Raw genomic sequence first — 17,244 nt, 5'->3', positions numbered from 1 at the left:
ATGCGGCAAGGTGTCCAGGCTCGAGGCAGCTCGGAGGAAAGGCTGTCAGCTGAGACAGGGTGCATGCCAGGACCCTGCTCTCCTTTCTGCGCTGGCACATTCTCCCTCCTCAGGACCCTCCCTCTTGGCCCCCCCCCAGTGTGTCTTCCAGGCCCCCCTGTGACCTGGCCACGTACCAGCAGGTGACCCTCGGCACCGAGCAAACACTTGAAAAATGGCCTATGTTATTGACCTTATTCACTTTGCCAGTATTCATCTGCTCCAGAGAGACACAGGATCAGGGAGAGAGAAACCTGTGGAACCATCCAGCATACCCGGCTTCCTTTGCTTCTCAGAGGAGTCTGGCCACACACACTCCACGTAAGCACCCCCCACGCCTACCTGAGTCCTCTGAGGAAAGCACCCGGAGGCTGTTTCTTTTCCTCAGGCTCAGACAACCTGATGCTGTTCTGGAGAACTGTGGCTGGCCCCTGTCACTGGACTCTGGATCTGGGAGGGTGAGCACCACCTCTGGGGCAGAGACCAAAGGTCCGTGAAACCCTAGACTGATTCTCTGGATCGATGCAGCAGGTGCTCAGCAGGTGCTCAAGTTCAACACCTTGCAAAGGCTTTGAGGGGTGATGTATGGGTCAGGGCTGGAAAGCAGGAGTTGGCGTCCATCCCAGGCCCTGGGAAGGAGACGGTTGTCTGCTGATCACGACAGCGTGAGTGTACTGCACATTCACTCCATGCTGGGCGAACGTTCTCTCTCAGGCTCTCTTCTTTGTGCCCAGAAATGCTCATTTCATACAGTCAGCAATGCTGTTGAGATTTCCAGGTCTTCCAGTGGTAAAGATTCTGCCTGCCAATGCAGAAGGCACAGTGGTTCAATCCCTGGATCAAAAAGGTCCCTTGGAGGAGGAAATGGCAACCCACTCCAGTATTCTTGCCCAGGAAATCCCATGGACAGAGGAGCCTGGTGGGCTACAGTCCAGGGGGTCGCAAAGAGTCAGACACGAGTGAGCAACTAAGCCCACACAGCAGCGTGCAATACTGTTGGTATTCAGGTGTCCTCATCTGCTCCCCCAGCTCAGATCCCCAAGCTTAACTCCTCCTGCTGGTGTCGTCAGGCTTCTGGATGACTGCCCACTTCTAGGTATCAGTCTCACCCCAGAGCAAGCCCTGGATCTTGGCACCTGTCAATCCTTCTGATGGATAAGTGTCCTTATCTACTGTGAGTCAGCTGATGGGAAACCCATTGACTTACAGTTTCTATTCATTTTGACCCCTTCATGGATCACAGCCTTTTCACGGCGAAGGGGCTTGTGCAACTCAATGAAACTATGAGACATGCCATGCAAGGCCACCCAAGACGGATGGGTCACAGTGGAGAGTTCTAACAAAACGTGGTCCACTGGAGAAGGAAATGGCAACCCAATCCAATATTCTTGCCACAAGAACCCCATACAGAGTATGATAAGACAAAAAGATATGACACTGAAAGATGAACCTCCCAGGTCAGAAGGTGTCCAATATGCTACTGGGGAAGAGTGAAAGGCAATTACTAATAGCTCCAGAAAGAATGACGTGGCTGGGCCAAAGTGGAAACAGTACTCAGTTGTGGATGTGTCTGGTGATGAAAGTAAAATCTGACACTATAGAGAACAATATTGCATAGGAACCTGGAATGTTAGGTCCATGAATCAAGGTAAATTTGACGTGGTCAAGCAGGAGATGGCAAGAATGAACATTGACATTTTAGGAATCAGTGAACTAAAGTGGACGGGAATGGGCGAATTTAATTCAGATGATCATTATATCGACTACTGTGGGCAAGAATTCCTTAGAAGCAATGGAGTAGTCCTCATAGTCAACAGAAGAGTCCAAAAGGCAGTACTTGGGTGCGGTCTCAGAAATGACAGAACAATCTCGGTTCGTTTCCTACATAAACCATTCAACATCACAGTAATCCAAACCTCTGCCTCAACCACTGACGCCAAAGAAACTGAAGCTGACTTGAAGCTTCTGACCTTGAAGACCTGCAAGACCTTCTAAATCTAACAACAAAACAAGACGACCTTTCAATCATAGGGAATTGGAATGCGAAAGTGGAAGTCAGGAGATACCTGGGGGAATAGGCAATTTGGCCTTGGAGTACAAAATGAAGCAGGGCAAAGGCTAACAAGAGTTCTGTCGAGAGATTAGTCATAGCAAGCACCCATTTCCAACAACACAAGAGATGACTCTACACATGGACATCAGCAGATGGTCAATACTGAAACCAAATTGACTATATTTTTACAGTTGAAGATGGAGAAGTTCTATATGGTCAGCAAAAGCAAGACCTGGAGCTGACTGTGACTCAGATCATGAACTCCTTATTGCAAAATTCAGACTTAAATTAAAGAAAATAGGGAAAACCACTAGACCATTCTGGTACAACCTAAATCTAATCGCTTATGATTAGATAGTGGAGGTAACAAATAGATTCAAGGGATTAGATCCAGTAGAGTGCCTGAAGAACTATGGATGGAGGTTTGTAACATTTAACAAGAGGCAGTGACCAAAATTGTCCCAAAGAAATAGAAATGCAAGAAGGCAAAGTGGTTGTCTGAGGAGGCTTTACAAATACCTAAGGAAAGAAGAGAAGCAAAAAGCAAGGGAGAAAGGGAAAGATATACCCAAGTGAATGCAGAGTTCCAGAGAATAGTAAGGAGAGATTAGAAGGCCTTCTTCAATGAACAATGCAAAAAAGTAGAGGAAAACAATAGAGTGTGAAAGACTAGAGATCTATTTAAGAAAATCAGAGATATCAAGGGAACATTTCATGCAAAGATGGGCACAATAAAGGACAGAAATGGCAAGGGCCTAACAGAGGCAGAAGACATTAAGAAGAGGTGGCAAAGCAGGGTTCAGGAATGGGGACACGTGTACACCCGTGGCTGACTTGTGTCGATGTATGGCGAAAGCCACTACAAAATTGTAATTAGCCTCCAATTAAAATAAATTAATTAACTTAAAAAAAAGAAAAGGTGGCAAGAATTCACAGAAGAACTACACAAAAAAGGTCTTAATGGCCAGAATAACCATGATGGTGTGGTCATAACTAGAGCTAGGTATCCTGGAGTGTGAAGTTAAGTGGGCCTTGAAGTCGCTCCATTGTGTCCAACTCTTTGTGACCCCATGGACACCAGGCTCCTCCGCCCATGGGGTTTTCTAGGCAAGAGTACTGGAGTGGGTTGCTATTTCCTTCTCCAAGGAACTTCCCAACCCAGGGATCAAACCCAGGTCTCCCACACTGTAGACAGACATTTTACTGGGGCCTTAGGAAGCATTACTACAAACAAAACTAAAGGAAGTGATGGAATTCCAGCTTATTTAAAATCCTAAAAAGATGATGCTGTTAAAGTGCTGCACTCAATATGACAGCAAATTTGGAAAACAGAGCAGTGGCCACAGGACTGGAAAAGGTCAGTTTTCATTACAATCCCAGAGAAGGGTAGTGCCAAAAAATGTTCAAACTCTGGACAATAGCGCTCATTTCACATGCTAATAAGGTTATGCTCAAAATCCTTCAAGCTAGGCTTCAACGGTATTCGAACCAAGAACTTCCGGATGTTCAAACTGGGTTTAGAAAAGGCAGAGGAACCAGAGATCAAATTGCCAACGTTTTGTTGGATTATGGAGAAAGCAAGGGAATTCCAGAAAAATATCTGCTTCCACTTCACTGACTGTGCTAAAGACTTTAGGTGGATCACAACAAACTGTGGAAAATTCTTAAAGAGATGGAAATACCAGACCACCTTACTTGTCTCCTGAGAAACCTGTGTGTGGGTCAAGAAACAACAGTTAGAACAGGACATGGAACAACATACTGGTTCAAAATTGGGAAAAGAGTACTTCAAGGCTGTATATTGCCACCCTCCTTATTTAACTTATATGCAGAGTATATCATGTGACTTGCCAGGCTGGGATATGCAAATGACACCACCCTAATGGCAGAAGGTAAAGAGGAATTGAAGAGCTTCCTGTTGAAAGTGAAAGAAGAGAGTGAAAAAGGTGGCTTAACACTCAACATGCAGAAAACTAAGATCATGGCAACTGGTCCCATAACTTCATGGCAAATGAAAGGGGAAACAGTGACAGATTTTATTCTGGAGGGGCTCCAAAATCACTGTGGATGATGACGGCCACCATGAAATAAAAAGATGCTTGCTTCTTGGAAGAAAAGCTATGACAAACCTATGCAGTGTATTAGAAAGTAGAGACCATACTTTACCAACAAAGGTACATATAGTTAAAGCTATGGTTTTTCCAGGAGTCATGTATGGTTGTGAGAGTTGGACCATAAAGAAGGTTGAGCACTGAAGAATTGATGCTTTCGAATTGTGGTGCTGGAGAAGGCTCTTGAGAGTCCCTTGGACAACAAGGAGATCCAACCAGTCAATCCTAAAGGAAATCAACCCTGGATATTCATTGGAAGGACTGATGCTGAAGCTGAAGCTCCAATACTTTGGCCACCTGATGCCAAGAGCCTCCCATTGGAAAAGACCCTGATGCTGGGAAAGATTGAAGGCAGGAGGAGAAGGGGATGACAGAGGATGAGATGGTTTAATGGCATCACTGACTCAATGGACATGAGTCTAAGCTCCAGGAGATGGTGATGGGCAGGAGGACTGCTTGCAGTCCATGGGGGTCGCAAAGAATCGGACACGACTGAGTGACTGAACAGCAACAACATTCATTTTGAGACCCCACTTGTCCTTCTCCTTCGCTGAGGCCCACCAGCCTGCCTGCCCCTCCCTCTGGGCATCCCCAGCACTGGCTCCCAGCCTGGTCCTCCTCCTTAGGTCTGGTCCTGCTCTGGCCACACCCCTCACCTTCAGCTCCGCCCCCCAAACTCCTGGGACGACCCTCCTTCCCAGGGTCCCCTCCTCCCGCTCCCTCGGTGTCAGCTTTCTATGGGGATGCTTCAGAGTCAGAACTTGACTCTGGGTCTGGCCCCCTTCATGCTCAGGGACCCTGGACGGGACTTCACCTCCAGCCCTTGAGATCCTTCCCTGAAACAGAGACAAGGACAATGACCAACCATGGGGGTTATCGTGACAGTTAGATGACCATGTGAATGGACACATTAGGACATTGTCTAAGAGAGCTATTCCTCAACAAATGACGTTATTGTGTTTTTTTTTTAACAGGTGGAGAGTGCCCTCCCCCAATATATCACTCAAACCACAAATAATCCACCCGAAATCCTACATTCTGGCTCATACCGCATGCATGGGGGAGGCACCAGGGGAGGTGGGTGCACAGGGGATCTCAGCAGAGAGGTTGGGCTGAGACCCAGGACAGGGCCAGTTCCCGGGGAAGGAGCTGGGGAAGGGACAGGTGTCCAAGGCTGTGCCCAGAGAGAGGGGCCGGGGAAGAGGAGCAGCCATCAGGAGGCAGAGTCCCCCTGCCCCTGCCCAGGGGAGAGTCCGGGAGCAGGAGGCTCAGAGAGCAGATGCGGACCACAGCGCTGGGCCCAGAGGCGTCTGGTCTGGCTCAGCTGTGTCTGTCCCAGGGCCTTCTGCATTGCTTCCTGCCTGGAAGTGAAGTCGCTCAGTCGTGTCCGACTCTTTGCAACCCCATGGACTGTAGCCTGTCAAGTTCCTCCGTCCATGGATTTTCCAGGCAAGGATACTGGAGTGGATTGCCATTCCCTTCTCCAGGGGATCTTCCTGACCCGGGGATCGAACCCACGTCTCCTGTGCTGCAGCCAGATGCTTTACCATCTGAGCCATCGGGGACGTGTAGCCAATTTGCTTGACTACAGCTGATGGGCCCATCTTAGGGTGTGCTGGGGGACCCCAGGAATTGCGTATATGATAAAGACCAGGCCCGGCACACAACTGTGCCTGAGCAAACAGCCCAACCACGACCCTGACCCGAAAGGAAAACCTAAACACACAGAGTGACTTGACAAAAGGAAACACCGTCCAGGTTTCCCCAGCTCTGACCAAGATCAGAGAATGTCGTCACTGCCTGAGGGCGGCTGGCAGAAGGAAACTCGTCAGCCCACTCCTTCGGTCTTGGTTCCTGGGCTCTGACAACAACCACCCCCTCCATTCTTGGAAGTGACCCCCAAATCCAGAGGTGTAGTCCCTCTGGGCAAAGGGGGCAACCCAGGTTCACAGGTGGGCTGACACTGGGAGAAAGGCCCCCACCCGGTGCTGACAAAGGGAGGGTTCCAGACAGAGCCTCCCCCATCTTCCCAGGGCCCCCACTTCAGGGGCCCATCTCCCCAGGCTCTGGTCTCAGGGTTTTGCCCATGACACAGGGACCCTGGAGGTGTTTGGGAACCCTGCTGAGACCTAGGCACAGGCATCCCATCCTTCCTCCTGCTCTAGGGAGTGAAGGGCACTCACAGGAGGCCAGAGCTGGGAACTTGCACAGGGCAGCCTGGCTGGCAATGCCAGGATCATCCTCCCCCGTCCCAAGGCACTCGGGCTGAGCCACCTGCCCCCTCCCCGGGGTCCTTTGGCCCAGTCTGCCTGTCTGGCCCCAATCTGGGCTCCCCCAGGGCATCTGGCCCTGTTCCCAGTTTTCCTGGTGGTGGAACCGGACAAAACCTTCGCCTGCTAGGGGGCTCACGCTCCTCTCATGCACCCACCCCTCTCCAGGGGGGCCGAGGTCCTGCCTTCCCTTCTGGGACCTCCCCACACTTGGGTGGAGATCTCCAGCAGTGTGGGGGAATGTTCCCACGTTTTCACTCTATGTGACAGAGGCAGACATCGAGGAGGGGCTGTCGTGCCCCAGAAAAGACAGGACGTCTTTTCTTCCCTCTTCTCTCCTCATGGAGGTGAGCTGCACACTTTCATCTCGTCATCACACCAGTGGTGTCGGGTGCTATTTTGGGCCCAGATGTTCGTCACTAGGTTCTACTAAGGCCTTTACTAAACCAGCATCTCCCGGACCTCAGGGAGATGGCGAGGGGGTGCCCTGGTCCCGGGGCTCTTGCTGCCCCGAGGGCCTTGGGCTCCAGGGAGAGCATGTGGGAGGGTGCTAGGGGGCGCGGGGGCAGAAGAGAGGGGTGAGGCCCACCCAGATCTAAGCTGATAGCTCCTCATCCTCTTATCCCTTCTCTCTGTGACTTGGTGACTCAAGACTTAGAACGTTGGCAGGAAGGTCAAACACTGCCACCTCTGATATCCCTCCAACCTTCACCAAACATGGATTCTCTTAGCTGCCTGTGCTGTGTGCTGGTCGGTCACTGGCACATGGACCCCTCTCCCCCTGCCCCCCAGATGTGGAAACAAGCTAGGTTGGCTTGTCTGCATTGGAGAGGGGCAGCCAGGCCTCAGCAGGGAACAGAAGGTCCAGGGGTGCCTGGCCAGGCTGGGGTATGGAGGGTGAGGAAGGAGACGGTGTTGGAAAACATTCTAGAAGAAAAGACCTCAGAGCTACTGGATAAGGAGCTACACTGGCCGGGAGACCTCCCCTGGGGATGCGGGAGCAGGGTGCCTTCCCAGCGATGAACCCCTGCCCTGGTCTCCCCACAAGATGCTCCCGCCCAGCCTTGAGGGGCAATTGATGCTGGGCTGAGCTCAGAGAGATCCTAGCACTCTGGCTGCTGGAGCCACCTGGGAAGGGGTGGGGCAGATTTGGGGGCTCATTCCTCTGAGGGTCCTCCAGGGCACAGGGGCTTAGCAACAGGAGCCCCAGACTCCTTGGGTCACCCTCTGCCCCCAGCACTGGGTTTCAGGCACCAGAGACCCTCCCTCAGAAACTTATGAGGGTGAAGGTGGGGTAACCAGGAGCATGTAGTAGGTTGAGTGATGGGGGGAGACGCTGGGGATGCGAGAGCAGGGCTTGGTTTGAATCACAACATCTTCCGTCCCTGGAAGGTAATAACTGGGGCATGGTGGTGGGGAGATTCTTGGCGACCCAGCCTGGTCTCTGCAACCCAGGTCCTCGTACAGATGCCATCTCCTACTCAGAAGTGTCCCTTCGCTGCCTGCCTGGTTGGCCGCTGCTCCCCAGATGACCTCCCAGACACCCCCCCAGACTTCACTGGTCCATGGTCAGTCCTGGTGGCATCCAGGTAGGGCCTTTATCAGAACAGGGAAATGGAAATCGAAGCTGTCCACGAGGGTGTGACATTTGGGTGAGGAAGTTCTTGGGTGGCATGAGTGGCCCAAGTTCAGGAAGGGGTGAGGCCCAACTCTGCTGACACAACAGCTTCCAGGCACTCTGATGATATATAAGGCTCCTGCTGCTTGAACGACTTCAAGGAGGAGGCCACAGGCTGTGACTGAGCATAGCATCAGAGGACTCGGAGCCAGGGACGGTAAAGAAGTTGATTCATGGGGCCCGGCAGAGCGGGGCTGGATACAGGGGGCAGAGTGGCACGGAGAGGCCGTGTCCAGTCGGACTCCAGGCAGAGGACTGGGTCATCATCGAGGCTCTGAGCACCCCACATTGCTCCTGCGGGGAGACCCTGACTTCCCCGGGAGCCCCCAGTGGGGGTCAGAGAGGGAGGTCTAGTGGCTCCAGCAGAGATGTGGGGTGCAGGAGGAAGGGGTGTGGCAGAGAGGGGAGCCCTGGGCGGTCCCAGAAGGAGCCCCGTGTCTTCTGGCCTCTCCCACCTCTGTCCTCAGACACCTGATGGATGAAAACACCTTCACTGAGAACTTCAACAATCAAGGATGGCCTTCCAAGACCTACCTGTGCTACAAGCTGGAGAGGCTGGATGGTAACGCTATGATCCCTCTGGACGAGTACAAGGACTTTGTGCGCAACAAGGTGACCAACCCAGCCCGCCCGCAGCAGGCGGGCCCTCCCGTGGTGGGACACTCAGGGTAGAAGGCTGTCAGCTGCACACAGGGTGTCCCACAAGCTCTCTCACAAGGTCCCTGTAGCTGCTGCCGCTGCTCTGCCCAGAATCAGGTGGGGACCCCTTCTGTGTGATTGACAGCTCTGAGCCACATGTCAGAAGCCAGTCACAGCACCCAGGGCCTGGCCCTCCAGTCCAGGGTCACCCCAGAGTTTCATGACTTGGTTACTCCTCTCCTGCTCCGCCTCTGGGGAGGGGTTGGGACGGAGGGTGGCACATGTGGACGAGCGGCCGGGTTCTCCCCTGGACTCCGCCCAGGGCAGGCTCTTGCCAGAGAGCCCGATCCTCTCTCAATCGCCACAGGCTTGGGCGGCTGGGCAAGACATCAGCCCACTGCCTGAGAGATTCTGGCAAGGGTAGTGATCCCCACAACCCCACTGCTGCCAACTGTATTTAGCCCAGGGATCACTGGGCTTAGCACAGGGTGACGCCAGAGTAGAAGCTTGTAAAAGTTTTGGCACACCCGTGGGTTAGTGGGGTAGGGTCGTGGAGGAGCTGGAGAGCAGAGTGAATCGCTCCAGGGAGGAAATGCCCACTTCCATGGCAGGAGGCCAGTGTTGGAGCTCCCCTGGCCTCCTCTCTCCCGGCACGGCTGGACTAGGTGAGGTGTCTGAAGGCCCTATCACGGGCACAAGATAAGAGGGACTCCAGTAAACTCAGAAATCAAGATGAGTCGTACTTAAACCCAATGGTTTAAAAATCAAAATTAATGCAATTCTGTGATGCAGGAAACAGCAACATCTGCCTGAAGACTGATTGGTTTCAGAGCCGTGCAGAGCCATAGGGATACTGCCTCTCAAGGGGTTTGGCATTCCTCTGGATCGTGTAAATCCTGCATTGAAATGGCATTTCACTGGGTGCTGAGGCTGGCCCCCACTCTAACTTCGTGCTGGGGGCCAGTGCCTCACCCGCCTTCCTTCCACGGTCTTTCCCTCCGCACTAGCCCATACACAGCAGAGGACAGGACGCTTGTCTTCCTCTTCTCCGTAGGGTCGGGATCAACCAGGGGAACCCTGCCATGCAGAGCGCTGCTTCCTGGAACAGATCAGTTCCTGGAATCTGGACCGGAATCAGCGCTACAGGCTCACCTGGTTCATCTCTTGGAGCCCCTGTTACGATTGTGCCCAGGAACTGACTACATTCTTGGAGGAGAACCGCCACATAAGCCTGCACATCTTTGCCTCCCGCCTCTATACCCTCAACAATTCTGGGAGCCATGAGAGTGGCCTGCGCGCACTGCAAGCGAGGGCCCGAATCAACATCATGACCTTTGAGGGTCAGCAGGGGTCTCCTGGGGGTGGGGCAGTGGCAGGGAGAGGCCTATGGGAAGTTGCTAGAAAGAGTTGGGCAGGGTGGGAATCTGTGGTGCAGAGGCCTTTGTGTGCTGCCTGAGAAGGGAGACTAGACTCTGGAAAGAGCCTATGGAAAGAGAGAGTTCAGAGGGGCAGAGGTGGTTCAGGAGGGGAGGGTGGGGGGGTGAATATGAATGGACTAGGGGGTTTCCAGAAAGAAGGAGAATGGGCTGGCTCAGATTCCAGTAGCAAGAAAGAATCTGAGGGCTTGCTTCAGCTGCACATATTATTAACACTGGAACAATACAGGGAAGAGGAGCGTGGCCCCCAGGCAAGGAGGACACAGACTCATGAAGCATTCCACATTTTCCTCAGCTGAAAAAAGGAACATGTTGACTCAGTTCTAGAACCTATTATACAGAGTGAAGCAAGTCAGAAAGAGAAAGACAAATATCATATATTAATGCATATATATGGAATCTAGAATGATGATACTGGTGAACCTGTTCACACAGCAGCAAAGGAGACGCAGATGGAAAGGACAGAATTTTGGACACAGAGGAGGAAGGAGAGGATGGGATGATTTGAGAGAGTAGCATTGAAACATGCACATTACCATATGGAAAAGAGATAGCAGCTGGAAACTTGCTGTGTGATGCTAGGGACCCAAAGCCAGGACTCCGTGACAACCGAGGAGGGTGGGATTGGAGAGGGAGATGGGAGGAAAGGTCAACAGGGAGGGGACATGTGTATACCTATGGCTGATTCATGTTGATGTATGGCAGAAACCATCACAACATTGTAAAGCAATTACCCTTCAATTAAAAATAAAATTAAAAAAAATTTTAAAGAAGAAAGAATTTGAGGGGTAAGCTAAGTCCCTGAAAGGAAAGAGAGAGCAGGCAGCGAAATGATGACGGGGAAAGCCCATCCCCAGACTGGAGCTCACCTTTCTCTCCCTGGTCCCATTTCAGACTTTGAGCGCTGCTGGGTAACCTTCGTGGACCACCAGGGAAAACCCTTTCAGCCCTGGGAGGGGCTGGAGGTAAAGAGTCAGGAGCTCAGTAAGGAACTGCAGGCCATTCTCAGGGTGAGGGTTCCTCCCGGCTGCTTCCCTGGACCTCCCCGCTCCTCTCCTCTTCTCTCCCTGGGGCTTTATCTATGTCTGGGCTGCAGGAGGTCTTCGTCGCAGCATGCAGGGGCTTCTCTCTAGTTTCCGTGCACAGGCTTCTCTTGTTGCAGAGCAAGGGCTCCAGGGCGGGCTGCGCATGTCTCTGGTTGCGACGTGGGCTTAACTGCCCTGAGGCCCGTGGGATCTTCATTCCCAGACCAGGGGTGGGACCCGCGTCCCCTGCCTTGGAAGGCAGTTTCTTAAGCCACCAGGGGAGTCCCTGCCTGGCTTTCCCCTCTTTTGAGAGCCTCCTCTGGGGTGATCTGTTCCCTCCTGCGACACTGGCTCCATCCCTGCTTTCCTTTCCCGAGGGGTCCCTCGACTTCCTCACATGCTTGTGTCCCTCCTTCCTTCGCCATCTTTGTGACACCCCCCAGACCTCCTCTCTGTTTTTATGTCATCTTCCAACTGTCTCATTCCCTGCTTCGTCCTAGGGTCAGTAAAACTGAAGGATGGACGCCAGCCTCTCTAAAGAAGGCAGAAGACCTCTATTCAACAGCAGCACAAAACACCTTCTTCCAAGAAATGTAAACATGCCATTTGCTACTGTCTCTAGACTGATCCAAACAGACCAGCAAAAAGCAAATGGATCAAAAGAAATAGATTTTTTTAAAATAAAAATCTGAGTAGATTTACTTTTCATTCAAACCTATGTTGTGTTTCAAATCTATGTCAGTAGGTTTCTATTCAATACTATCAGAATAGTTTCCGATTTTTAGATAAATGAATATTTTAATTGATTTTAAACGAAAGCAATAAAATGGAATATTAAGAATACCTCAGTTTTTTCCCTTAGTAAATGTATCGTGAACTATAAACAATTTATTAAAAGTTGCAAAGATGCAAATACCTTTTTCTTTTGTAGTGGATCTGATTCATGGTGGAGTGGAGGTATAATGGTCATACTAATTCCTGCTGGTATGAGTTAAAATCAGCTAACTCTTGTAGGAGGGAAACCTATGATTCAAAAATCTGCAGCTTTTGACAACCTATCACACTGGTAGTATTACTGTTTTTGAAATGACAGACCATGCGATAAGAGAAGAGAAAGAACAAGTCTCAATATTGAAAGAGAACTTTCAAACCTGCAGCTAGATAACCCCAGAATCACTCCAATCCCCACACCACTGTTACTTCTACTGCCCTGGAGAGGAAGCCAGATGGAGGGGCTGTTGTGCACAGATGATGAACTGGCCCCTGCACAGTACATGGACCCAAGCAGGACTGGTCTCAGGCACGAGATTTCTCTCCTGCCGCTGACTCTGTGGGGACTGAATTGAGTTGAGTCAGCCTTCCACAAGGTGTCCAGAGAGCAAAGTCTCCCCAGGTCTCTCCTCTTAGACTTCTGCTCATGTGTCACGGGCCCCAAATGTGTCACAACCTCACACAAACATGTGACTCTAAGAAGCTGGGAGCAAAACCATTCGGTGTGAGACCTGAGCGATAGAAAATGAGGGACAGATGATGATGATGGTTGAGAAGAGAGGAAGAGACTAAATCAGGGAAGGCTGGTGCATCTGAGGGAAGGAAGGACAGGTAGAAGAGGGTAACCTGGGAGGGAGATGGGAGGGGAGAGCTAAGGAGAGGAGAGGAGCAGGGCTGAGACCCAACAGTAGGAACACAAGGGGCCTAAGGAAAGGATGCTGGGAAGAAGGAGGGTGGACAGGGTCAGAGCAGTCTGGAAAAGCTGAAAGTAGGGCTCATTTCATAAAATAAACCACGTGGGGTGGGTAGGTTGGTCCAGGCCTGGCTTGGCTGCTCAGTGATGCTGTCAAGACATGGCCCACTATTGCTGTTCCCTCGACTCAGCTCTCAGTACTTGTCTCCTCAGGGTCTCGAATGGCTGCCTAACTCCAGACCTCACACCTCATTCCAGAGGGGAAGAAAGAAGATAGGACAAACCCCAGAACCTCAGAGCCCATACGTTCTTTTAGAGGACACTAGCAGTGTCTTACAGTAAGAGGGGACCGGTGGGGAAAACTGTTGGTGTTTCACTTGACCCAGTTTGGGCTGCAGAGGGAACAAGATTGGCTCTTGAGCTCCTCACCTGTAATGTGTGGAGAATAACAGTGACTGATTGAGGGCCGCTGGGCAGTTAAATGTCAAGTACTTAGGACGATGTTGACATAGTTATTCTTCAACAGATGATGACGTTACTATTTTTAAAAGGGGGATAGATCACCCATTTAATAAATTACTCAATCTGCAATAAACCATCAGCCCTCCAGCTCACTCTGGCTCACACCGCATGCAGCCAGGTGCCAGGGAAGACGTGGGTGACAAGCAGCATCTGGGGTCTTGGCAGCAGAGTCATTACGGCCCAGACCCAGGCCAGGCCTGTTCCCCTCCTCTCAGCGTTGCTGATGGGGCCTCATCTCCTACCTCCTGGGGGCTCCTTCTCTGACCCCTGGGGGCTCCTCCTGCACTGCTGACCCTGGGTCTGGCCTCTTCCCATGGGCCCCAACCATGTTCTGCGCTGATGCCCTCATTTCTGTGTCCCCTGACCTTCCTGCTGCAGGCGTGTCAGGGAGTCTGCAAGTCCCCAGAGATGATGGAGTCATGCCCACGGGAGGGAAGATGGACCAAGAGGGAGCCCCTTTCACTTGTCTTCAACACCCACCTTTGGTTGCAAACTCACCATGTCTCCCAGCTTTGACCAAGCCCTTTTCACACCCAGGCTCATCCTAGCTTTACCAAATCTCAGGGAATTACTGCTTAGCACCACTTGGCTATGACGCAAAGTCCTCTTTCCCTCTTCCCAAGGTCTCACAGGTAGGTAGAGGCCACATTCACACCTGGATCCCTGCCAATCTCTGGCCAACCCTGAGAGACCTTCCTAAGGACTGTGAGTTATATCAGAATACTTACAGGGAGGCTGAAGAAGCCTGCAAGCAAAGCCGGAGTTTCCAGGGCCAGAGTCTGGAGTTGACCTGGTCAGACCCGAGAACGCACACGGGACTTCAGAGCACAGGGGAGGGACTGAGACAGGACCCGATCCCTGGGGAGACCTGGGGAGAGAGCAAAGGAGGGGCAGGGCTGAGGCCTGGAGGAGGCCAGGAGTGAGGGGACAGGACCATTTGTCCCCTAGGGAGCTGGAGGGGTGGTCTCTTCATCACCCTGGACCCCCGTGAAGATGCAAGGCTCTGTGTTGTGTCCAAGGGTCCAGACACAGCACTATATCAGAGGACTGCCAGTGGCTGATCGCACACCCAGTTTACTTTGAATTTCAGATGAACAGTAAATAATTTGGAATTTACTTAGCCAAAAATGTATTCACATTTCACTGGGGTCCTGTATTTCTGTTTGCTAAATCTGGCTGCTCTTTTCATTTTTGGCTGTGCTGGGTTCTCATTGCTGTGAGGGCTTTTTCTCCAGCTGCAGCAAATGTGGCGTGCGGACTTCTCATCACGGTGGCTTTTCTTATTGAGGAGCACAGGCTCTGGGGTGCTTGGGTTTTAGTAGCTGCAGCTCCTGGGCTCAGTGGTTGTGGCTTCCAAGCTCTAGAGCACAGGTTCAGTAGTTGTGGTGCCTGGGCTTAGTGGCTCTGCGACATGAGGGATCTTCCTGGCCTAGGGATTGGGCTTGAGTCTCCTTCGTTGGCGGTCGGATTCTTCACCACTGAGCCCCCAGGGAAGCCCTGGGTGCTCTTTTCATGCAGGAGACATTTACAGGAACTCCCATTCTGTTTCGCAGCCCTGCTTGGGCTGAGTGGGTCCTGTACCCTTGCTGGGGGTCCTTTGGCTCCAATCTTCCCTCCCATGAGCTCCCTGGAGAACCCCACCCTTCCCCCACGATGGTTGCTGAGAGGCTCCAAACAAGATGCCAGTTAACAAGGGCATGCCTCCTGCCTGACTGTGGAATATCAAAAGGGGGCAATCCTTTGAATGTGACACTAAGAGACTCCTTTGAGATGCACAAGCGTCATCAACACAGCATGGAAGGAAGGATAACTGCTCATTCAGCAACAAATATTTGCATACCTTTTATTTTTTTAATGTTACTACAGGAGTATAATTGCTTTATAAAGTTGTGCAAGTTTCTTCTGTGTAACAAAGGGAATCAGACGTATGTATGCATATATCCCTTCCTCTTGAGACTCCCTCTCACCCACCGGCCCCCATCCCACCCAGCTAGGTTATCACAGCGCACAGCACTGAGCTCCCTGTGCCACACAGCAGTCTTCCGCCAGCTATCTATCGCACACACAGATGTCATATATGTCAACGTCACTCTCCCAGCTCGCCCCTCCCCCTTCCCCACTCTGCGCACATGTCATTCTCTACGTCTGCGTCTCTATTCCTGTCCTGCAAAGAGGTCCACTTGTATCCTTTTCCTAGATTCCGTATATATTTGTTAATATATTTGTTTTTCTCTTTCTGTCTGACTTACTTCACTCTGGATAGCATCCTCTAGGTCCGCTCACATCACTGTAGATGGTATAATTTTATTCCTTTTTCTGGCTGAGTAATATTCCACTGTACACTGCAGGAAGTGGTGGGTGTTTAAGCAGCAGAATATTTGCTCTGAAATGTAAAATGAAAATCTGGAGCTTCAGGGCAGGTGGTCTGGCAGGGAGAAACATGGGGGAGGTTGAGTCCTCCTTTTATACACATGGGTGCCGAAGGAGATATTCATGGTTGGCAGAATGAAAAAAGGAGTTAAAGCTGAAGGTGGGGATGAGTTGAGGGTCTGAGAACAGTGATATCACTTCCAAGGCAGAGAAGAGTGATGGGAAGATGGAGCCGTGTATATTCTCCCCAATCAGAACTGATGTCAAAAGATGATGGACCAGAAGCACGAGCACATCAAGTAACCGTAAGGAAATGTGAAAGTTAGAGAGGTGGCTGATAGCCACGGGGTCTGGCAGGCCTGGAGTCGACAAGAATGACAACACAATTTTGCTCTGGGTTTGCTGTTTCCGTGTCATTTTGATTTTGTCATGGTGTGTGTCCTTACATGAATATCTTCTAATTTCATTCACAGCAGGGACAAAACCTGTAGAAAATGCTTTGTAATAAATTTATGAATCGGAGAGGGTGGTCGCGGCGGGCACAGTTGGCAGCGGCTGGTCGGTAGCGGCAGAATGTTGGCGACCAGAGTATTTAGCCTGATTGGCAGGCATGCACTTTCCACCTCGGTGTATGTTTGGGCCCATGGAAGTGTTGTAAAGAGTGAAGATTATGCTCTCCCAAGTTATGTGGACCGGGGTGACTACCCCTCGCCTGACGTGGCCCACGTCAAGAACCTGTCTGCCAGCCAGAAGGCCTTGAAGCAGAAGGAGAAGGCTTCCTGGAGCAGCCTCTCCATCAGTGAGAAAGTTGAACTGTACCACCTTAAGTTCAAGGAGAGCTTCGCTGAGATGAACAGGAGCACAAACGGGTGCAAGACAATGGTGGGCGTGGCCACGTTCTTCCTGGCTTCACCGCGCTCCTCCTCCTCTGGGAGAAGCACTAAGGGTACGGCCCCCTCCCGCACACCTTTGAAGAGGAGTGGGTGGCCAAGCAGACCAAGAGGATGCTCGACATGAAGGTGGCCCCTATCCAGGGCTTCTCAGCCGAGTGGGACTATGACGAGAATGAGTGGAACACGTAAGGACCCGCGGTTCCTGTCCGGTCACCTCCATGCAGCTCCTCATGTCCACTGGAAGTGCTGTGTTGCAGCACCAGTGCTAATAAACGTGCAGTTTACGGTAAAAAAAAAAAAAAAAAAGAAATGAATAAGACTAAAGTAATATGCAAATTTAATAGAAGTCCACAGAAAAACACAATATTGCTTTTGCCTCTTTTTGGACTTGAAAATCTACTACTTAGGTAAAAATAGTAAAAGAAAGAAGTCAGATTTAGAAAGCATGTGATGGAGGGTGATACAGCCAAAAATCTCATGGGCCCGAAAGCCCAGCAGGGGTCCAACCATGAGACCACTCCGAA

General features: G+C 51.3%; 1 protein-coding gene, 1 non-coding gene and 1 pseudogene across 2 annotated transcripts; all 3 read left to right on the top strand.

Moving 5' to 3' along the window:
* The first annotated feature begins 8,229 nt into the window (after window positions 1–8,229).
* LOC120857654 (DNA dC->dU-editing enzyme APOBEC-3G-like) lies at window positions 8,230–12,164 on the top strand. Its single transcript, XM_040233327.1, has 5 exons — window positions 8,230–8,308; window positions 8,619–8,763; window positions 9,845–10,130; window positions 11,121–11,236; window positions 11,752–12,164. The coding sequence occupies exons 2-5, from the start codon at window positions 8,626–8,628 to the stop codon at window positions 11,758–11,760; spliced, it is 549 nt and encodes a 182-aa protein (XP_040089261.1). The 5' UTR covers window positions 8,230–8,308; window positions 8,619–8,625; the 3' UTR covers window positions 11,761–12,164.
* Window positions 10,415–10,516, top strand: LOC120858956. Its single transcript, XR_005719982.1, has one exon. It is a non-coding gene; the product is annotated as a U6 spliceosomal RNA (small nuclear RNA).
* Window positions 12,165–16,346: 4,182 nt separating the features above from the next.
* Window positions 16,347–16,909, top strand: LOC120857768 (annotated as a pseudogene).
* The last annotated feature ends 335 nt before the right edge of the window (window positions 16,910–17,244 follow it).

This window comes from Oryx dammah, unplaced genomic scaffold (genome assembly GCF_014754425.2).
Source record: "Oryx dammah isolate SB20612 unplaced genomic scaffold, SCBI_Odam_1.1 HiC_scaffold_29, whole genome shotgun sequence".
Lineage (NCBI taxonomy): Eukaryota > Metazoa > Chordata > Mammalia > Artiodactyla > Bovidae > Oryx > Oryx dammah.
The sequence above is the reverse complement of the archived record's forward strand: the minus strand, read 5'-3'. Positions and strand labels throughout refer to the sequence as shown.